This window comes from Juglans regia, chromosome 2 (assembly GCF_001411555.2).
Source record: "Juglans regia cultivar Chandler chromosome 2, Walnut 2.0, whole genome shotgun sequence".
NCBI lineage: Eukaryota > Viridiplantae > Streptophyta > Magnoliopsida > Fagales > Juglandaceae > Juglans > Juglans regia.
In genome coordinates this window covers 15,493,794-15,517,906 of record NC_049902.1, presented here as the reverse complement: position 1 = coordinate 15,517,906, position 24,113 = coordinate 15,493,794, and the positions used below count along the sequence as shown (strand labels likewise).

Here is a 24,113-nt window from a genome sequence, read left to right as displayed (position 1 = left end):
TTCCCCCCGAATGGTAGATTTTATTACAGGATCTGAAGGAGAATCAAGAATCGACCATCTGGAAATGATCGACTAAGCGATGGTGCGACGTAGATGGTAGTACAGTAGTTACCTCAGGTTACGACTTGTATTTATGGAGTTCAATCTCCAGCACTCTTTTGATCACAACCATTTTGGACTAGTGTAGTTATCTCAGTTGTTTAGTACCTCATTATGTATGAAGTATGTTTTAAGTATTTGGGATATTTCGGTTTGGTGCATAGTATGGCGGAGTCCAGGTCCAAAGGAAGACTGTTAACCCCAACACACGGGGCGTAACAATGTGTACCAACCAATGAAAGTGATAAGAAAGAATGTATAAATGTATGAATACATCGCATTCTTTAAGAAATGAAAGCACTGACAGGAGAAACGTTTTACAAAGATAAAACCCCGTCCAGTGATGTTTTGAAACAAATGCACGCATGCATGTACGTATAGTATGTATGGTATGATGAATGCATGAATGAAAACCTATGTTATTATATTTTATCTATATGAAGTAATGCTTACAAGCCATTGACTCATTTTAGTTTTTATGTATGCCCCTCCCTCCACAGGAACTGAATGAGCAGTACGTGTCAGAACAGATATGGCCCAAGGGGAAGAGCACGGAAGTCTAGGCTTGAGAGTTTTAACTGTATGAGAGGCATTTTTATCTTAAGATTAATGTTTTCCGCTGTAAACCTCTTTTATTCTCAAAGCACATTTTATTTTATAATGTAGAGTCTTGCACCCTGGGTATGGAAGCAAAAAGTTTTAAAACTAACGGTAATTCCCGTCGTCCTTTCTAAAATCATTTTATAAAAAATCTCACCACAAGGACGGGCGTTACACTTTTATGTCACGTTCATGTCACGTCACTTTATGAATGTTATGTATCTCAGTTAAGTTATTTATGTCAATCACGACCCTAAGTGCTAAGATATGATAATATCCTAGTGGAACTCCTTTGTTCATGCTGAAGTGTCTATATAAGTGTGAAATTCCCTAGGTTGACGAAATACAGTCAACAGGTTGCGAATTGGACCTAACTAGCTGGTCATCGGAGCATGCCAAGCACCAACGCTGATGGAGCCACACTTTATGTTACGTGTGTCCACAGCAAGTGTGACACAAACAATTCATGGGGCCACAACTGTGGAGCATACACTCCGTGAGACACAGCGATTGTGACACGTAGAATACGTGGAGCCACAACAACTATGAAGTACGTATTAACGCACTCATAGCTTATATAGACATCTATTTTGTGATGAAATAATTGACAGGGACACACGGCTCAAAAGGACTCATGTAGCGCCCATATGGTCAATTTTATTAATTATGTCTATTGAATAAGATTCTCAAGTTCATGTATTTCACATTCAAGTCATGTTTCATGTTATGTTATGTTCAAATTTACGTTCATGTTTAGTTTCAAGTTCATGTCAATCATGGTAATCCCATGAAATAAGATTACTCAATCATAGTAACCCCATGATATAAAACTACTCTATCATGGTGACCCCATGAGACAACCTTGTGTTACATGTCCTGGCGCTTTGGATGTACGTCCAATCCTAAGCAGAATCTGAGGGCGTATCACCCACACCATGTCTTTGCTCGTGGGTGTCTCATACCTACAAGAAGAAAAAGTGGGGCAAAGAGGAGAGAATAAGTAGAAGAGGCAAAGATGTTATGCCTACTACGAGGTTGGGGTGGCAATGGAAGAGGAGATGAAGAACAAAAGAAAAGAAAGGGGAGATAGAAGTCGAACGACATAAGTAGAGAGTGATAGAAAATGCTACAATTATAAAGTGAGATGAAAGTGAGATAGGAATATAGCATATAACAATGCTCATTGATTAGACATCTCTATTCTCTAATTCTACAATATCTTAGCACTTGAATTCATATCATTGAAAGAGATACAAAACTACAAAAGGAAACTATACAAGGTGATAAAAGGAATCTAGCTAAATGGAAAAAGCATGGCTGATATTTTACAGCATTACAATGGAAATTGATATCATAAACCTAAGGGCTGAGAGCCAAAATACATGGCTTAAAAAAGCAGAAACCCTCCATATCGCTGATCAAGCTTGGTCCCCAAAAATGTTCACAGGTTCAATGTTGTTTTGTGTATATAAAGATTGGCTACTTCCAGAATCCAAGTTAAAACTGTGCCTCCGCAGTCTCTCCCTTCTCAGACCTTCACGGCATGGAGCAAAGAATTCGTGCTGGAGAGCTTCCTCTGCGCCAATCCTCACTCGAGGGTTCACCGCTAAACACTTATCCACAAGATCAAAAAGGGATTTTGGAATTTCCTCCAGAAATTCTGGTCTTTTTGTGTTTGTTTCACACCAGTCTTGTAGCTTTATGGATGGCAAACATTGTGTACTATAGAGATCCTGCGTCAAAATGATCCTATTCAATACAAGGTATCTTCAAATTAATATATAACTGACCAAATGGCTATTATGAATGATGAATACCACTGGGAATGAGGATTCACGATTGTGTAGCTTAGCAAGTTCCCATAATTCTTCACTGCCCCTCAACTTTGCTATGTCTTTTATGTTCCTGAAAATAGCAATAGCGCTATGGTTGGCCAAATGGATTATGAAGAAGAAATACCAAGAAGACAAAAAGCCTTCCGAACAACAATTCTTACTGTTCAGGATCACCAAAAAAAGGCATTCTTCCAATAATCAGGTACAGTAAGGTGACCCCAGCAGACCAGATATCAAGCTTGGGGCCTTGATGTAAAGACTTGAACAAGACCTGCATTGATCACTAAAAACGTCAGCTCAACCTTTCCAGTTGAAAACAACAATTGAGGAAACAATAGGGTTTATATTTGAGAAACTAGACAATTTTAATGATAAAAGAGCTTGAAGCTCACTCAACTAGCATCTTAATTTTCAAGTCTAGGCAGCATGATGCTGCAACAGGACAGACAGTTTATAAAGCGAATTAATCAGTTATTAAGGTTCATTTATATTTTTTCACCTCAGGAGCCCGGAAGCCTTTGGTTCCAACACAAGGGCCTTCTCTCTTCTGCTTTCCATCCCCTAATAACAAATGAAACAAAATCAATGGGAAGAATACAGCTTGTTCAGTCCAGTGTCCCAATACTGCAAGAAACACACCTTTTTTCTTTGTTGAGCCAGCACCAGTAACATCAATTACAGTTGAATGCAGGGGCATAGGAGTAATATATACAAGCTTGCCATCCACTTCTCTAGGAGAGGCAGAAACTCTCTTTCTCATAGGAGCTGGAACACTTTTTGCCTCACAATTTGGGCTTTGCATTGCCTCCTGCAACAGGCTGATGAGCTCCTTCCTACCTTGGCATGGCATAGGTTCCCTCCACCTTTCTGCTGGAGTCGTCCTGGTGCTTGTCACATCCTTGGCTGAGGTTATGCCTGACCCATCTGCTTCTTGACTTTTGATTGCATTCCAACTACCCAAGTCATTATAAACCTTTGCTTGCCCGTACACCTTTCTTTTCAGATCCTTTGGATCTAAAGTTGACTTTGAACCTCTTGCTCTCTCCAGCTTGACTGCTTCTGAAGTTTTAGCAGTTGGGAACTTCCCACTTTTGGTTGGAGAAACAGATTTGGAATTGGGAACCATAACATGATTGATGCTTACATCTCGTCCCATCCTTGACTTGCCTATAAAAGTATATAGATGAACAGAAAGTTTGAATTCTCTGATCATGTGAAAGTAGACCAGAAGGCATCAGATGAAACAATTATATATATAGCATATAATTTTTGGGGTGGTATCAATGGTATGAGTGGGGCGGGGATAGGGTTTAGAAAGCAAGGGCCAACTTAGTTATTTTCCTTTTCTTTTTCTGTCAAACTAGCTGTTGTGAATTAATTAGAACTAAAACTGGACGCATTACACAATCAGATGGTCATTACAATAAATTCGTGATACAGTAGATTAAAACACGAACTGGAGAGAAAGAAGGGCTTACTGGTGTTCCCATACTTGTAATGCAAATCCTATAAAAAACAGTAAAGAAACACAATCATGAACCAATAAGATTAAATTATATTGGAGAATTGAGGAAATATTGGTAAAAAAAACTAGACGGGAACAATATTATAACAGGAAAACTGTAACTAACCATGGCAAGGTTAAAATCAATAAGATAACCTTTATTGGCCTTGCGAGAGAAAAGGAAATTGCCAGGTTTAACATCTCTATGAACTATTCCCTGTGTAGAAATAAAAACCCTGAACATGTGAGAAGTAAGTGAATCCATGCAAAACATACGTGTAAACTATATTTACCTGCTTGTGGAGACTTGCAAGCGCTCTAAACATGCAATAGCCATACCACCGGAGCTGAAATACATCTATTTCTTTTTTTAACACCTGAAAATAGGGCACAGCAAATATGTTTTTTATAAGTAGATAAGTAGGCATAGTCATCATCAAACACAAAATAAACAAAAGAAAAATGGAAAAGAATAGATGAGAGCATCCAATAATTACCTCAGGCCTATCATGCTCAACATGCTCTAGAACAAAGCAATCAAAATTTCCATTCTTGAAACAACCCTCGTATTTTATAACAAAGTTTTTACCCCTGAATTAAAATAATTCATTTGCATATCAGATCACAAGTTCTTGGTTTCAGAACACAATGCAGTAATGTAAGTGAACTTAAATGAAACCCTTACCCAAATCGCTCCAGCATCTTCAGTTCATTGCTAACATGGTGCCTATGAGCATTTGCATGAGGGCCTGCAGATCCATTAGAATAAAACTGGATCAATACATGGCATCTTTGGGTAATGAGATGAGATGACAATTACGTGAATAGTAGTGAAATGATTTGAGTTAAATTATTTTATAGGGTTTTGGGAAAGGAGAAAGAAACGTTGAATAAAAATATTATAAAGTTAACAAATTGTTAGAATATAATTTTTGTTTTGAAATTTGAAAAAGTTGTATTGTTTTTTGTGTTTTGTTTGGAATCTTAGGAAAGTTGTAATGAGATGAAAATTTTGAAAATTTGAAATTGATAAGTATTTTGTGTTTGAGTGATGTTTGGGAAGGTAATTATGAGAAGTTTTGAGATGAGATGAGAATTTCTCTAACTTCCCAAACAACCCCTAGTCTTCATCAAGTGTCTCACTTTTAGTACCCCAATATTCCTCCAGAACACAAAATGTAGTGGAATTTTTGTGATGTCATTGGCTACACCATACTGCTGGGTGCAAATACGCATCTAGGTGTCAAACTCTTCTGGTTTGGACACAGAGATATGGCTAAAGATCTAACTATACATTAAGTTCAATATGAGGCAAAAATGAGGTACATATGCGTCTTAGGATGTCCAGCATTCTACCTCACTCAAACAGAACTACTTGGTAACAAAGAACTAAATTAAAGGGCATATTTGATGCATCTCTCATACTTAAATCCAACTCATATCATGTCCAACAAATGTATCAGCCATTCTTTATTGTCCATGTAAAACAGCCTATTTTAGACATGATTATGGCATGGAAGCTAATGTATGAGAAAATGAAATCAGCAGAAACAAATTATTTATATTAACACAACAATTTGTCAACATGCTTTCCATTCCCCATAACAGTATTTGCAATCATATCGTTACCATGCAACCATACTACCACAAGGATGACTTAATAAGTCTAAGAATAATGATATTCATACAACAATTTTACAATTTATTATTTTACAACAAACCTAGGTTATAATGCCACTTCATCAAAAATACTAAGTTTTATTTGAATTTCAAATTTTGTATAGCCACCCTCCATTTAGAACGGAGTCATAAAAATTGATTGAGGGTGTATCGTTACTCTAATCGGATGTTTGTGAATAATTGTAAAAACTTTTTGGGATCAGGTTTTAATAAGTTTTATAAAATGGTGGTACCCATTGAGAATATGTTTAGATGTAAGAAATTTTTAAATGGGTTCTATGGAGGATATATAAAAAAATTTAAAATTTTTGTTTTTTATTTTCAGTTTTTTAGAAAAACCTAGAAGCCACCTAGTGGTAGCCTATCACCATGAGGGGGCCATCTTGATAGCCACGAGGCAACCCAGATCGAGTTCCTTGTGGTGGCCATAATCCTCTGGCCACCCAACAGCCAGAGGAGCCACCACAAGTGGCCCAATCTTGGCCGCCTAACCTGACCACTGAGGGCATGATCTGGGACAGCCCTAGTGGCTAGGCAGCCACCTGATGCCATCTTGCCAAGATTTAATATTGTTTGGGAGATGGGTTTTTGAGTTTTGGTGTTTTGGAAAATTTGAGGAGTTTTTTAATATAGATGTAATATGTTTGGGAATGAAGACGTGTGATGACCCGAGTTTGTCTAGACATGGCTCATAGAATTCATTCTTGATTGCCATGGCATTTTAAGAGCCTTAGTTACTTTGGAAGGCCTTAGAGTCTATGATTTAGTGACTTGAGCCCAAGAGGGGAGTGACCTTAGATTACCTTGTAATTTTTGGCCCTATTAGAAACCCACGCCCAATGGCTTTAGGCCCATGACCCAAATCTTAGTCACTAGTGCCATGTGTCATGTAAGTGTTACACTTTGAATCTAGACTTGATAGTGGGATAAGGGGGAGAGAGAAGTGTAGGAAAGCACCAAGAAGTGGCTTGCACGCCTACCCTAGAGGAATTGCCACTTGTCATCATGCTAAAAACCTTCTAGATGAATCAAGGGACAAAAGGAACCTAAGAAGACTAAGGGATTTTCAGCTAGCCCATCATCCCACATGCCTAGACCCTTGTCTTGGCCCAAATTCAAGTTCCAAGGTAGATTTCTTTTGGAGTGAAGCCTAGGGAAGAAAAATAGAGCTTTTCTAGAAAATCTGCATGGGGAACCGAAGGGGGGGCATATAGGATTTCGAATTTGGTTAGTTTTCACCAAGTGTCACGCATGCACTAAGCTTCTAGAAGATTAGATGAAGGGACTTGTATCAAAGAATATGCCCTTAGGGTTTCAGCTAACACACTCCCAAGCACCCCATTCACTTGCCACTTGTCACTTAGACTATCCTTAGACCAATGGCACATGAGAAGTCACCTAGGGAATGAGCACTAGGAAGATGAATCATAAATTTGGGAAATGGAGGAAGGAGTGGACAGCTAGGGCAATGGCACATGCCCAATGCCACTTGTCACCCATGCCAAAGGTTACTTGTAAGGAAAAGGAGGAGGCATGAGAGGTTTTACAAAAGTACCCTTGAAGAGATATTCTCTTGCTTAAGAAAAGGGAGGGCATAAAAGGAAAAAGGGAGGGTTTCAGCCAAGGGAAGAAGAACCCACACGCCACCCAAGCTTTTTGTCTTCCCAATGAAATCCAATGTTGGGGAAAACCAAGGGACATTTCTGCTAAAGAGAAAAAGGAAGAGGGAAGGGCCACTTGTCTTGCATGCAATGGACTTCAAAACAACCAATGAAGGATTGAGGAAAATTCTATAAAAAGGGAGAGGAGTCACGCCCAAAGGCTTTCCTCTTTTGCCATTTTTGGATTTTTACATGCTCTCATTCTCTCCACTACCACTTAAGGATTTCCACTACTTTCACTCCGTTTCTTTCCAACCAAGCAAGAGGGTTCCTTTTTAAGAGAAGTTTTCGCCACCCCCAAGACTAGGAAAGGTAAGGATCGATTTTTCTCTTAGTTCCACACATCACTTCCTCAATCCAAAAGTGAGATTCAAATCTCATAAGATTTCAAAATTATAGAACACACACTTTCTACCCGATTTCTTGGAAAATGACTTAGGGTTTTTAAGAAACCCTTGAAGCCGAATAGTGGGGGAGTTCATCCTCCATGTTTTCAACCACCACATGCATTTTTGTTTTACTACATGAATGGAATAAAGGGGTTTTTGACCTAAGAACTCTAAAAGCCAAGTGGTTTAAGATCAAGCGATGCCCTATAAATCCTCACTCAAGAACACGAAATAGGGTTTTTAGATACTCTTTCTAATGTAGTATATTCGGATTTATAGCTTGCTAGTATTTCTTTACACAGATTTTTGTAAGTATACACTCAACTTACTCTTGGTTAATATTTGTATATGATTGTGTAAATCCTTTCATTGTTATGTTTGCTTTGTTCGCTATTTCTTGTTTATTGGTTTGAATATGCTTATACGATCTTGGAATATGAATATTACATGAATGTATGATTCGGTTTTAAGAAGAAAATGACAAGAATGTCCTATGCATGTTTCAGTTCTAAGGAAAACATTGTGGTTGAGTTGTGTTACTTGATGATTCGGCTATACCATGTCTTAGAAGTTTTGGATCTTGGTCAAATACCATAATTTTATGTTTTGTTTTCTTTTGTTTTGCTTTGATTTCTAAGCAATTATGTTTGAAGAAGCATGTTTAAGTGATGAACCTTCTTGTTTTGCATCTATATGTTTCAACCAAGATCCTTTTTCATGGGTTCATGTATATGTTTTGATATCTCATGTGGTTTATGTTATCACACTATGAAATGAATATGTTATGCTTGGTTATTTCATGCACAGCATTTCACATGTCATATATCAAGTGTAAGTAAGCATGTTATAAGTCTCATGTCACATGCATTTGGGAGAAAAGTATTTTCAAAGGAAGTGTTTTCAAAGAAAATGTTTTTAAAGAAAATGGCTTTAAAAGTTTTCGACAACCCCAAATGCTAAGACGGGGGAATGTCCTTGTAGTACTCTTTTGTCCACTCTGGAATACTTAAGAATAGAGTGGTAACTCCTGAATCGACAAAGTACCATTGACGAGCCTTGAATGAATTCTTTTCAAAGAATGTCGGAGCGAGGAAGTGTCTAACGCTAGTGAGTGCATAAGGCATGCAACCCGACGAAATAAAGTCGAGTTAATATGAATCTCTGTTTATGACGTATTCATCATGGTGTACGGACCATTGATAGTGCGGTAACTAGCAGAAACATGCGGTGCTAAGGGGAATTGTGTTGTGTCCACCCTCTGAACAAGAATAAGAGCTTATGTTATAAGAATCACTTAATACAAATTTTGTTATATGTTCTGATAAGGCAAGTTCTAATTAAGATCACGTGAATAAGAAAAGTTAAGAAGTTTTTCTGAAAAGTTAAGTTTTGTTACAAGTCAAGTTCTGGTCAAGTGCATAAGTCAAGTACATGTTCATGCACGCATTTCATAATATACCTCTTATATGCTTGTGTTAACTGTGGTATGTTGTGTGATTACTTGTTGAGATTTCTTGAAATCTCATTGTAATAGTTTCCACTATCATTCCCCAAAAGGAATGGTAGAAGTTGTGACAGATGTAAACAATGACCATGACCAAGAGGAAGAGAACGGCACCTCCTCCTCCAAAGAGGATCATGCCTAAGATGGCTGTAAGTCGGCTTGAGCCCTCCATCTTGGAGCGACTCAAGGCCATCGACCGGGAGATCACTGGTATACTTGAGTTCATTGCGAAATTCAAACGGCGTAACAACCAAGACAAAGATAAGACCTTGGAAAAACGTGTGAAGCTCGAACCCTCTTGAAGAGAACAAGAACCTAAAGTTATTTTGTGGGAAAAAAAAAAAAAAAAAAGAAATAGGACTTATGGTTTTAGACCTCAACTTTTGTAGAACTATGCTTTGAGGAGGTCCCGTGTTTTGGGAGATTTAAACTATACTCTATGATTTTGGGATGTTATATCATTCTAATACATGTTTTATGTTTTGGGCAATGTTGGGATATGATATTAGTACGATGTCATGTGCTTTGCAATTGCTTATCGCATTGCTACGATTATTCGACCTTTACTATTTTTCCGCTACTACGTTATTGCATACTGCTAATGTACTTAGGTGCATAGCATATTATCTGTCATGATCGAGGGGTATGTAGCCTTATGTTATATGTCTCGGCGTCTCAGTCACCGTCCAATCCCAAGCGAGGGCCGGGGGCACCACAAGACGTCTTTAACTATCAATTTCTTTGAGGGGATTTTGGTTGCCAATCATTTCCCAAGTCTAAAGGACCCCAATACCTCCAACCCCACCCACTCCCTTTTCTTTCTTTGCTCATTTCTTGATTTTGAAAAAGTTGTGCAAGTAGGCAAATGCCAATGATGTTACTACATAGGAGCACCATCTTATACAATGACCAAGAAAACCCAAGCCACATACAGAATTATACTCTACCAAGACCATTAATATAACAATTCGAAGTTCCATGAAATCATTATAAATACCTTCTCCCTCTTAGCCAATATAAGATCCCTTATGCTTGCCTATAGTTCAATCAAAGCTATTGCAATCTTCCCTCATAAATCCGAGCATCCTTGTTAGGCTTGCACAACTCAAACCCCACATTTCAAATTTGTTTTGGAATGAAACCCAAATGTGACTAGGCCATTCCTTAGGTCGTTAGTCGTTACAAAATCCTACATGAGTACAATGTCAATCGTCTCTACTCGTGGATGAGGTTGGAGAACAGAGGTCATTTGGTCCAGAAATAATCTAAGATATGTGTGAGAAGATCAATATCATCTCTAAAAGACATAGCCGCGTAAGAATGACAAAAGAAGAATGCATACTGTCAACGACAAGAGTTGCAATTTGAAGTTGGAAAGAAAGTATAATTAAAAGGGGACAATGAGGTTTGAAAAAGGAAAACTAAGCTCGAAATGCATACGGCCTTTGAGATACTTGAGAGGCTCAAAGCAATAGCTTATAGACTTGCCCAATTGCCATGATTATCGATCATCGACAACGTCTTTCACATATTGAAGTTAAGAAAGTACGTTTAGTATCCTTCTCATGTATTGGAGTACGAACCACATTAAAAGAGATTTCAAGTGGCATATATTAGGCAACCCCTTAAAAAAGATTAAACCCCCTAAAGAAGCATATAACAGGCAACCAAATTAAACTCTTCAGACTTTAAAAAAAAAGTGTCCAACAGGGGAGAAAAGCAAAAACTTCAAGGTATGCATGGTTTGCACTTAAAGGTTTTGGAAATTTCGATGTGTCAAGTTATTCATAGCATTATTAACATGAACTACAGTGTTGATCCAGGGTTAAAGGATAGCTTTGTTAGAGATTAAACAATGCAACTATGATTGTATGCAAAGAGAGTGACATCGGTTAGGAATTCTACTACATCAGAAATTATAGTTTTTTCTACAAAAACTGGCCCCATTCAGATAGTGAAAGTGTTTCATGATTTCATCTCATCTCATCTCATTATTACAAATTTTCCTAATTTTCATACAAAATATAATAAACAATTCAATTTTTTCAGATCCCAAAACAATAATAATATTAAAAAAAATAGTTTATTCAACTTTCATCTAAAATCATCTCATCTCATTTCACTATCCAAACCGCACCTAAATGTGCTCTTTGGCAAACCAATGAGTAGATTTTGAGATTTGATATGTTAGGCCTACCCTGTTAAATTTTACGACTCATACTTGAATTTCCACTATTGCCTTCTCCAACCTTGATTGTGATAAGAATTAGGATATAATGAAAGAAAGAAGTTTTTGTAAAGGCCACATGTCAAACAGTGATTTTGTAGTCAAAATAGGATTAGGGCTTCATAAACTAAATTGGGAAAAAAAAAAATTTGAGGGGAGTTGAAGTATTAGTCTTAAGCTGATAATAGACATTTTGGTGTGAGAAAAAGTCTTAGGATTTCAGGTAACTCAATTAGTGAAAATCTATTTCAGGTAACTCAATTGGTTTTTCAAGGAAACAAGACCTCCAAATATGGCAAAAGCCTTGTAATTCTTCTTTGTATTTCCTCCCAGAACATTCGATCAGTACATAAACAGAAAACAATTTAAATGACTATAGTGCCCTTAACATGATGATGGGCCCTCAATTAACTATCGATCTAAGGGACCAAGCTCCATCATGTGAATCTTTTAACTGACTTGCTACTACAAGCCCCAATACAATTCAGCCCACAACTTTGTTGTGAAAAAGATGACACACAAAGCAAAAGCAAATATAAGCTAATCAATCACACGATACAAAATTAACGTGATTTAAAAATGTGTCTACGTCTATAGAGCTGCAGAAAATTTTATTGTACTAAGGAATTTCAAAATATACTTTGAGACGAAATCTTGCTGTTCAGAACACTCAAAACACATATACTATTAATTAAGTACATATCTATAGTGTCACACAATGACAACCCTAATTTTCATTTTTTTGCATTATTCGTTTGCAAAGTGTTGAGCACGCCTCAAGCAAACCCATTGTTCGACATTCGCTCGCGCAAACTTTCTGCTAGTTCTTCCTCTACACTCCATGGCCCAAGCCTAGTTAAAATCCGCCAAAAAATCATAACGCATTATTGTCAGGTCAGGTCATCAAATCAAACCAACACAGCAACAAACCAATCTCCACAAGTAGATCCCTGGTCCAAAAGTTGCCCTTGCTGTAGCTTCTGGCAAAGTTGAAAAAGTTCCATGTCAATTTTGTAGGAGGCCTTGAGATCTTAGAGCCATATAGGGTCCAAACTATGATCCTTGCTAAGGAAATCTCCCCCTCAACCTCGGGTTGCCTGTAAATCTTCCCTTGTATTCAATAGAGAAATCATATCCTATTAGTTTGCTTATCCACTTATGTTGAGATGAAGCACCTATTTTCTGATCTAGCAGAAATTTCAAACTCTGCTAGTCTGTCCTACAATAAAAGGCTTGCCCAAAATACTCGCACCAAAGGTTAATAAAACCAGAATAAAATTGTGCGATAGGTAAATTGCCTTGACTATAAGTACTAATTTCCAATTCTAATTGGAACTTCCGATCACTATGATCTTGGTGGTAAATACGGTGAAGATAATCCCACATAGCTTGAGCCGTAGTAAAAAAACTAAGATTGGTCACAAGGTGGGACTCAATCGTCCCCAATAACCAAGAGATTACCTTGGCATCCTTGACCTCCCATTGAGCAAATTCTTTTTCATTAGTGGGAACTTCAGTAGAATTATCAATATGATTTGATAATTCTTTTCCTTTTAAAAACATCTTAAACTGAAATTCCCACGTAGGAAAATTCTTTCCAGTAAAATTCTTTCCAGTAAAGCGAACAATAGTATTTTCAATAGACATGATGAAAAGCACTTAAAGAAATATGCTTAAGTAGTCAATCAAATAAGTGGTAAGTTTAGGATCACAATAAGCCAAACTCAAAGTCACGGTAACAAGGAGGGGCCAAAATAAAATGCCCAGACTAAAAATAAAGGACCCAAAGGCACAAGAATAATAGGCACTTCACGAAACAAGGGCCCAAAATCAGTTATTGGAGAGAAATACTTACGGACTGCAACAAGAAGTAGCCGACCACCAGAAACAAGGGCCAAACTCAAAGTCACGGAAACCAGCAGAGAGAGACCTGACTGCAACACAGCCACACCCAAAAACTTTCGAACCGCCACAAGACGTAGCCGACCACCAGAAAGTGCCAAGAAGCACCAACAAACCACCACAGACGTAGCCGACCACCACACAGCCACCCACAGAAGGAGTCGACCACCACAAAAACTACCGTCTGCCACAGAAATGGCCTACTGCCCCACAACTGCCCAACCACCACGAGAAGGCACCAAAAGAAGGAGCCCGCAAGGCAAAACAGTGTTCGTAACACCCAAAATAACTCCGACAGCCACCAAATACTCAAGCCCACAAGTGAAAACACCACAGACAGCTCCGACTCCCAACCGAGAATACCAAAAAAGAAGGAAAGCAAGAGAAACTTGCGGAAACAGCGAGAAAAAAAAAATTCCTCCCGTCGCAACAAGCCAACACTCAAGGATTAAGATCACAGAGATGAATATCAGACTAGGGGCTCTGATACCATGTCAAGATTGGTCTGAATACCTCTTTCTACTGTTTTCCTTCATTTATATAGAAAAGAGTTACAACCGAGCATTGAAGCCAGCGCTTAATTGCTGCTGGTTTTACTATACACGTTAGCTGTTATTTACACATTAAGTCTATTTACGGTACACGAAGAGTCTATTTACTGTACACATTATCTATTTATCTGATATACTATCTAGATATAGAAAGCATAAAAGTATCTCTATAAAAGTATCTCTGTAACAGATAGATCCAAGGCTTTCCCCTTGAGGGCATGGCTAAGACAAGTCAATGATCTGTCCTCCAACATCAATGCAATCCCTATGCCCAATCCCTTATGAGAAAGGGTTTAGAAAAATTAGGTAAGGCTAACACTAGAAGTTTAGTCATTGTTGTCTTAAGCTCCTCAAAAGCCTTAGAAAATGCTATAGTCCATTGAAAAGAGTTCTTTTTCAACAGGGCAGTGATAGGTGCAGCTATCAATCCATAGTGCTTTATAAATTTTCTTGTAGTACCCTATTAGCCCTAAAAGAACCCTCAAGGACTTGTAAGGGCCAATTCACCATTGATTGAATTATAGAAGGGTCGGTTTTTACCCCTTCAACTGAGACCAAATGTTCCAAATACTCTATCTCCTTGCACCCAAATCTACATTTACTCTTTGGCAAATAGAGTATGTTCTACCAAAGTTTCCAACACAACAGTCAAGTGTATTAAATGATCTTGAGTTTTACAGTATATCAAAATATCATAAAAAAAACAATCATGAACATCTTCAAGTAGGGCTGAAACACCTCATTCATGAGTCCTTGAAATGCTGCTAGTGCATTAGTTAATCAAAAAGGCATCACTAGGAACTCATAATAGCCATGATGAGTCCTAAAATGATGTCTTCCTCCCTTACCCTTATTTGATGGTAACCCGACCTTAGGTCCATTTTAGAGAAGATGGTAGCACCATGTAATTCATCAAGGAGCTCATCAATGATTGGGATAGGAAATTTGTCCTTGACAATCTTCTTATTTAATGCTCGATAATTAATACGCATTCGCCAATTCCCATCAGTTTTTCTAACCAATAGTACAGGAGAAGAGAAAGGTGACTGACTGAGTCTAATTACCCCAGCAGCCAGCAATTCCTAGACTATTTTCTCTATTTTTGACTTTTTATAGAAAGAATACCTGTAGGGTCTAACAGATATAAGAATAGTCCCTTCCTTGAGAATAATGTGATGGCCATGGCTTCTTTTAGGAGGCAGCCCTTTTAACTCCTAAAAAACCCCACTGAATCTCAGCAAAACCTCCCCTACAACTGGTGATATTGCCACTTCCACCTCTTCATGCCCCACTTCAGAAATTTGAAGCATTCCTCTTCTTTCTACTTTAGTGAGTTGGGACAATCCAACCCCAGCCACTTAGAATCAACTCCATCCACCCATTTTGAGTGGCTGGGTTTTAATCCCCTGAGTATGATTGATTCCTTATCATAAGTGAAAGTCATTGTGAGAGAAGCAAAATCCCATAACACAAGACCCAAGGTTATGAGCCACTACATACCAAGGACTATATCACAACCCCCCAAGGGCAATAAGAAAAAACCAATAGTGAATAAATGCCCTTGCACCAAAATTTCTGCTTCTTCTAGCTTTCCTTCACGTTTAATTCTTTCCCCATTTGCAACCCTTACTTCAATTTGTTCCATAGAGTTTAAAGTTAAATGGGCCTTGGAAATAATGGTGGGATCATGAAAGTTGTGGGTGATACTAGTGTCCACCAAAATGACCACTAATTGCTCCCTAACCCTTCCTAACAACCTCATTGTCCTTGGGTTAGGAGACCCAGTGTGATACCCCATATGATATGGATAAGGGTAGGTGATGTATGGGATCCCACATTTCTTGGGAAGGAGAAGTTATTGCTCTTTATAAGATTCCAATGAGACTCCAATTGTATCATTGACTAGTCCTTTTGGAATATATGCCATATGGTTTGGGCCTTCTATTGGGGCGTTACAAATGGTATCAGAGACTATCCCAACCAGAAATGTGGGACTTGAGCCATGCCACCTACAATGGACAGGCCCGACGAGGACGTCGGGAATTTAAGGGGGGTAGATTGTGATACTCCATATGATATGGATAAGGATAGGTGGTGTATGAGATCCCACATTGCTTGGGAAGGAGAAGTTATTGCTCTTTATAAGGTTCCAATGGGGCTCCAATTGTATCATTGACTAGTCCTTTTAGAGTATAGGCCATGTGGTTTGGGCCTTCTATTAAGACGTTACACCCAGTAATAGCATGCAAGGAAATTTCAGGTGCTTCACCTCCTTGCCCTTGAGCAAAAATCCCTTCTTCTTCCAAGCAACTACTCATGTCCATCCACCACTTCATCTTCTTGAAGAAACTCTATCCCCTCCACGACATACAGCCTGGCCTTCTTACACTTGTGGCTTGGATTCCATTTTTCTTCGCAATAGTAGCAAAGCCCTTTATCCCTTCTCTCCTTCATCTCAGTGGCACTCACCTTTTGAATAGGAAAAGAACCCTTAGGAGGAAATCTCATAGAAGCTGGAAAAACCCTCCTAGCTACAATAGGTGATGAACTTGAGCCCCCTCCTCCACTTGAGGATCTTGGTGAGGGTGCATTAAAATGATTCAATGGCTTAACACTCCTCTTGGAGCTATTAATATACTCTTCCTAGATTTTAGTTAATCCAAAGGTAGAGTTCAAGGTGTGGGGTTTGAGCATTCAAGGCCATTAGGAGAGCAACTAAGCTTATAATTTTCTGAAAGACCCCTAAGCTGATTGGAAAGTACCTCAAATTGGGTCATACAAGCTGCAACAATAGAAGTTTGTCTCAACCTTGTAATAGCCTCCATGGGGTCATCATAAGATGAGCTCCCAAACCTAATTTGTAGTGCCTGAGTGAAGGAATCCCAAGTATGTAGGTTGCTCGATTCCTCGGCATCTTGGAACCAAACTAATGCATCACCCTCCATGTAAAAAGAGGACATTAAAATTTTCTGATGGTATGGCATAGGATGCAATGCAAAGTAATTGTTTACCATATACACCCACCCAGTGGGATTTTCACCATCAAACCTTGCGAAATCCAACTTGATGGAGCAAAACTGCATACCCCCAAAAGCCCCCGAGCTTTGAACCTGAAACTTCTCTTCATGAACTCTGTTATGCTACTGTCGCTGGTGTGGGTTTTGCCCATTAAGTGTTTCCAATAACAAATCCATCTTCATTGCTAAATCATCTAACGATTACCGATGGTTCTCCACCTTTTGTTTTTGCAGGTCCTGATGTTGTTTCATCCGCAGCCCGAACTTTTCCACCTCTTTGTATCTAGTACCTTCGGCCATTGCTCACTGCTCAGCCCCCTGGGATCGATTGCTCAGATGCCAAATGTTAAGAACCCACTAGATTGCTAATCAAATTAAAGAAGCAAAAAGGAATAAGAGACAATGAAGCTGGTTTTTCGAGGAAGCAAGGACCTCCAAATATGGCAAAAGCCTTGTATACCTTCTCTGTATTTTCCCCCAGGACTTCAACATAAACAGAAAACATAACAGAAAATAATGTAAATGACTACATTGCCCTTAACACGATGATAAGCCCTCAATTAACTATTTATCTAAGGGACCAAGCCCCATTATATAAATATATTAACTGACTTACTACGACAAGCCCAAATGCAATCCGGCCCACGACTCAACAAAGGTCAAACAACACTTAAACAAAAAGCAAGCTAAGTACTTCTTCTATTTCGGCTTCTCACGTCGTGAGATTTGTTTGAACCCTAGCTCCGCATCATATTTGTACCTTGAATTTTGAACTTTAAAAAAGGCATATATTTATATGTATGTCATTTGTTTTCTAGAAATCCTGGGTTTAAGGTTACGCCTATATTATGTTTTGACTTCTATAATATAAATGAGCTTTTCCTTTTACCAAAAAAATGGGAATGAAGAGAAAATGGATCTCTTTTCATTTGGTATTTTGGCTTAAATTCTTTGACTCCTCGATACTATTTGCATCATCTTGAATCTGGTTATGAAATTTTATAAACTAGTTAATATTACGACAGACTTCAAAATAAATTTCACTTTTTTTTAAGTTCTCAATATGATTTTATGTATCATGAGGTTTAGATAGTATGAAACGTGGCAGGAATTCAAAGAAACTAGGGTTAAAATGCTTTGAGGTTTTCACTGAGCAAATGACAAATTTTAAGCGGGATGATTGTTTAGGACTAATTTTATGTGATTTGGAATTACAGTGAATTATATATGAATGCTGCAAGCAGCAAATGTTGGACTGTAAAATTCTGCAGCAAGTTCCAGATTGCGAGTTTTAGCTTGTGACTAATATTTCATACATCAAACGATTTCCAAATGCTACAACTTTTGGATATGTGAGAGCCCTAGATGTTAGGAATAAATTGGTTCAGATTTGAATAAATATAATGAGAATAAAAGGATTAAAACCCAAGAGTGGATTTTGGAGAATAAGGTCTCGTTTGGATAGTCAAATGAGATGAGAAATTTGTTAATACTAGGAGATGGTTTGTAGATAGTAGTAAAATAGTTTAAGTTAAGATTTTTATTGGGTTTTGGAAAAGGAGAGAAAAAAAATTGAATAAAAATATTATAAAATTAAAATATTGTTATAATATAACTTTTTAGTATTATTTTTGTTTTGGGATTTAAAAAAGTTGAATTGCTTTTTGTGTTTTATATGAAAGTTTGAAAAAGTTGTAATGATTAACAATGAAAAAAGTATGAAAGATAAATTGAAAAGTGTTTGAGTAGTGTTTGGATATTGAGATGAGATGGGATGAGATGAGATGTGATGAGACCAACTGTTTATCCAAATGGGGCCTAAGTGTATTGTGGCATAAGGTTGTCATTTCTAAAGAGTTAAACATTTGTGGCCCTTAGGAGATGCTTGAAGATGGATTATAGCATGGAGTGACAAATCAAATGAGAATAATTCAAGCATGAATAAGTGTCTGTTATGTTGTTCATGTTATAAGGGAGTCATTTATGATGGATTAAATAGATATGTAATATGGCCACACCCATGATGTTCAAGAGAAAAAAATGTTACTTTTTTTCTCAAATGAATTCTCACGCAACATGTTATGTTACATGCCTTTTCTTGTAAACCCTTTTATATGCATTTGTTGAATTATATGATAGTAAAGTTTTGTAAATGCTTTAATGTGATCCATGTGCAATGAATATGTTTATGTTATGAAAGCTATGAGAATGTTTATGAAAGTTATGATTATTCTCATGTTATAAAATTATGAGAAAGAACGAAAGGAAGTATGGTGGTGAATTAATCTCTTTTTATGAATGTTCTCTTATTCCATATAATCTAGGCACACAAGGGTTATAACATCATACAGTAAATATTTTTGACGATGTGTTGGTTATGTTAAATGCATTATAGAGATGTTTTCAGATAAATCAAGGTTGCTAACATTCTTAATGTATGATGTACACTCCTGAGTATTTGACTTCTTTTTAATGTCTTAGGTAATGATAAGAACAAGTCTGCAGACCACAGATAATAGGTTGAGATAAGCGTTTATCACATAGACTATTAGGATTTAGGCTTTGTTCTAAAACATTATAGTTTTCCCTTAAGTTTTGATATTTCAGTTTTATTACATGCATTACTTTGGGTGGGTTTTAATAGCGATGGGCATTGTTTGAAGTTTATCATGTTTATAGAACTCTTGTTAGGTGATGTTATGAAAATTGTGAAGTAACAATCCTAGATTTGACAGAAAGGTACTGCTTGGAGAAACAGTATTAAAGACTTAATTTGGAATGTTGCATAAGTGATCAAAGTGGAAAATTTACAAGTCCCATAATTTGATGAGACAGGCTAAACTCTTTTTTTTCACCTGGACTGCAAACTATTACTCTTGGTACGTTGAAAGTCCAAGATTATAAGCAAACTATTATAATGCTGACTATCAGATATACTTCATATTCAACTATGAAGTATAATGTCATCACTTACATTTAATTGCAACGGTAATTCCGTCACTTTTCCTCCGTGCCCTGTAAACAGTGCCATAACCCCCTGCAAGTTTGGGTGTAGTGAAAACAATCAATAATCAAAATATCAACGAATGGTTTGCCAGACGTGTGGTGGATATAAAAGGAACGTAATTGAAGTTTTAATACCTGAACCTTCTTCTTCAACTACTACATAAGATTCAAAATTTGGAATCACTTTTGTCTCTTGTTGATCCTACAAAGTAAGCATCTATAGTTATTAAAACTAACAACAGTGGTTAAGCTCATTTTTTCACTTCGGCTCAGAAATTTAATGAAACTGGCATGCATCCTGGCTCCCAATACTCTTTCATAGATTGGACTAAAGACCCAATTGTTAGGTCACAGATGAAGGCAACCAAGTACAACATGGGATACAGATATTCCAGATAGGAACTTACCTTTGGAGGAACACTAGTGTTTTCCCTTTTCTCCTTAATACGCATGTCAACATGATCACGCTTTAATTTCTTCACCGTGCTGATTGACAGCCGATTTCTTCTACACTGCCGCTTCTCTTTGGGAGAACCAACTGCTTTATTACGCTCCAAAAACTTGGAGGAAACATGCAGTGTTGAAGACATCCAATCCTTGTGTTTTGTCTTCATTTTTGCAGAGGATTTCAATGACTGCTTCTGAGCTACAGAAAGATCAGCTCCTGGAGAGAGAGCCCAAGTTTCCACATGTGTAGCTTTATGCTCTCTTTCTAAAGAAGAAATCATATCAAAAGAATTCACCTTCATCTCTTTCGAGTCATTTTCAGGTAAAATGTCCAAAAGGAAAGTATTAATTGGCAGTAAGAGACTTTCTGTTTCCCCTTGAAGGCTTCCAGAATCAATAAACTGTTGATTCTCCCTGCCTTCCCGAACTCTTTCATTTTCAACTATCTTAACTTGTGGAGCTCTAAAATCATCATCGACATATCCAGCCTCTAAAGGAGATATATCTCTATATTTAAAATCTCCTTGGCAACATATTTTACTGAAATTTGTCGTACTTCCGAGACCACTTTCATTATTTCCAGCATCTTCGCAAACAACTATATTATCCAAAATGGTATTTGGAAGAGCTGGTCCTGGATCAGGTTCACATGCCATTATTGGCATGTTAGTCTTCCTTTGTAGAAGCATGCTTGTATTATTGTCACCTTCTAAAGGTTCAAGGTTCTTCACTTTATATGTTGATTGACCTCTACTGGAATTAGGATACATGGGGGGAGTGAACTTCAACTTATTCAAAATTACTTCCATGTCACCTGGCGGCACATTTATGCTCATACACATATTGTCAGTCATATGAAATGGTACCTGCATGAACAATATGATTCAGAGGCTGTTGGGAAGAATGATTTGATTGGTTGCACCCATTAAATGGAAAAAATTATGTTTCTGAAAACTGATATGATGGAAAAACCTTGAAAACATTTTGTTTTAGAGAAAACAGAAAATAGAAAGGGAAAAAACTGATTACATGAAAACCATTCACTTGCTATCGGAAGAGAGATGGAGATGTCACCTAAACAGAGTCAATAATTAAAGGCCATTACAATATTCTTTTTTATTAGGTGAATAATTAAATACTATTGAAATATACAACCGCAGACTTTTTGTTACAACACTAACCATAAAATGCAAAAGTCGCTTGCAATTGGATAAATCCTTTCTTTTTTATGCTAGCAGGGCAACACTACCCAATGAGATGACAATAGCAAGTGTAATTCTGCTACCACAATGAGGCACAAGGGACCTTCACCATTTTAAAGATGTGTAAAATAATGATGAAAGAAAAGTTCCAAATCCAGTGCTGCAAGAACGATGGAATTGTGGTCAACTTTAAACATTGACTCTTGGAAAAAAAAAACGTCCGCTGGAACTTCACATAATACACCAAAAATTCTAAATTAACAAAAGCAATAAATCCAAACCTAATCATATTGAAAAAAGCAAGCAAACGAACTAGAACTTCACTTGATTTTATTTAACATAACCTATAAAAAAGAATCGAATAACTTTGATTCAAGTGTACCTTTGCAGAAACATATTGAATTGTTTTCCGTATACACAAGCGCGCTGGTTCCTCTTCTTCCGCTGTAATTAATAACCAGAATTACCAATGAAACAAATTGACACCAAAATTGAAAAAAACAAAAGACCAAAGAGTCTCTAAATAGAATAAAAAGAGAATACAACGAACTCCTACTTACCAGCTCCCGAATTCAAAATCACTTTTCGTTTTGACACTGGGTCTAGCGAATAAACCGAAGACGAAATGGGCTTGCGCTTCCTAGAGTACATTCTTAAAGAGTGCATTTTATCACAACACCTATTTGCCCCGCCCACTCCCATCCGGATCCGCGGCGTCAAGTCAAATATCAAATTCGAATTCGCCGTGAGCCCCGCGAGAGCAGAGAGGGCGACAGGAGAGAGAGTGACGTAGAGATCGCGGGTGAAGAAGAGCGGCGAGCCAGGGATTGAGCAGAGGGACTCGATGAGCTCAGGGGAGACGGAGAACAAGGCGCATCGGGAAGCGAGCTCGGTGGGGCGAGCCGTGCGGCCAAGCGAAAGGAGGAGGGCGAGGAGGTGCCACGACTTTTCAGAGTCGGTGGCAGAGGTGGTTAGGCTGAGTTCGGAGTCGGTGAGACGAGTATCCATGGAACTCCAGATCTGAGAAATTTTGGGTTTGGGTGACGCTTGGTATAGAGATTGAGAGAGGCGGGAATGTTGCACAAGTAGGGTTCGACAATTGGCACCTACCAATTTCCCGCCAACAATATTTTCGAAAAAAAAAAAAGAGCGTTTAATGACGGAACAGTTCGGTCCTGCGCCAGTGCTGCGAGTGCAAGATATTGCATTCGCACGTTTAGACGTGTGAATTTGGTAAATATTAATCACAAAATTCTCGCACAAAATTCTCATACTAAATTTTTATTTCATCTTATCTTATTATTATAATTTTTTTAAATTTTTATGTAAAATATATAAACAATTCAACTTTTTCAACTCTCAATTCAACTTTTTTCAAATTATAAAATAATAATAATATTAAAAAATAATATTTTAAACTTTCATTTAAAACTCAAATTTTTCATCTCACTCAAAATATTTTATTAAATTTTAATAAATAAGAAAAAAAATTAAATAAAAATATTATTTAAATAAAAGTAAAATTATGTGGGTGGGGCAGTGGTCGACCGGGGGCCCGTGCCCCTCTACCCAGCCCTACTTTTGAAAGAAGCTTCTAAAGTCAATTGGTTGGTTTGGTTATATAAAACCAAATTATCTCATCTTATTTCATTTAATAATTATAATTTTTTTAAAATCTTACACAAAATAAAATAAACAATTTAACTTTTTTCAATCTCAAAATAAAAATAATATTATAATTTTATATTATAATAATATTTTATTCAATTTTTAATAAAATATTTTATTTTATTTCATCTCTTCTAAATTACATAACCAAACCGGACCTTACTCTTTCAGCTTAGAATTTTTAACAATAATCGCAGTCTATCTTTCATTAAATTAATTAACAGTAAGGTGGGAATTTGCAACCAATCAAATTCAACGCATAGAATTTTGAATGTCACGTCAGTAATTTTACTAAGAAATAGAAATATAAAATTTATTAAAAAGAGATTAAAAAGTGAAAAATTTAAGATAAATATTTGAAAAAATATGAATGTTATTTTTTTAAAAATAAAGAGTTTTAAATATTTAAAAAAAATAAAAAACTAAAAACAATTGATAAAAATATTCAAAAGTTAAAAATAAAAGGATTATGTCTTTTCCCCTGGGTGATACCCAAGTCCCCACGATCTAATAGAGTGGCTGCAGCCACCCAACGGTGTCCACGGGTACCTCCTTCCGCTGCGAATAAGAGGTGGTCTCCCTCCCCACCTTCCTTTTTATTTTTCAATTGAATACTTCTTATCAATTTTTATTTTTTTAGATTTGATTTTTATTTTCAAATGTTTGTAACTTTATTTTTTTTTTCTAAAAAAATAAGTTTCGTTCATATCTTAGTTTAAAAAATTTTGTTATCTCTGTCAAATTATTATTTTTTTAATAATGTTAGATATAATCATCGATTATGCAAGCATTGCGCATTCCTTATGAAAAATAGTGTGGTA

General features: G+C 37.1%; 1 protein-coding gene across 1 annotated transcript; it reads right to left on the bottom strand.

Moving 5' to 3' along the window:
• Positions 1-1,850: 1,850 nt before the first annotated feature.
• Positions 1,851-22,691, bottom strand: LOC108995587. Its single transcript, XM_018971180.2, has 15 exons — positions 22,185-22,691; positions 22,007-22,068; positions 20,383-21,288; positions 20,111-20,177; positions 19,944-20,006; positions 4,724-4,787; positions 4,536-4,629; positions 4,332-4,415; positions 4,166-4,255; positions 4,013-4,040; positions 3,174-3,701; positions 3,034-3,095; positions 2,696-2,805; positions 2,517-2,604; positions 1,851-2,432 (listed from the first exon to the last, which is right to left on the bottom strand). The coding sequence occupies exons 1-15, from the start codon at positions 22,630-22,632 to the stop codon at positions 2,118-2,120; spliced, it is 3,009 nt and encodes a 1,002-aa protein (XP_018826725.1). The 5' UTR covers positions 22,633-22,691; the 3' UTR covers positions 1,851-2,117.
• Positions 22,692-24,113: the final 1,422 nt, after the last annotated feature.

Coding starts and splice junctions, on each gene's coding strand:
- LOC108995587 (XM_018971180.2), bottom strand. CDS start 22,632: ATGGATACTCGTCTCACCGACTCCGAACTCAGCCTAACCACCTCTGCC. Junction 20,178..20,382: donor ACACTAGTGTTCCTCCAAAG/GTAAGTTCCTAT, acceptor CTTACTTTGTAG/GATCAACAAGAGACAAAAGT. Junction 4,788..19,943: donor AATTACCGTTGCAATTAAAT/GTAAGTGATGAC, acceptor ATGGATCTGCAG/GCCCTCATGCAAATGCTCAT.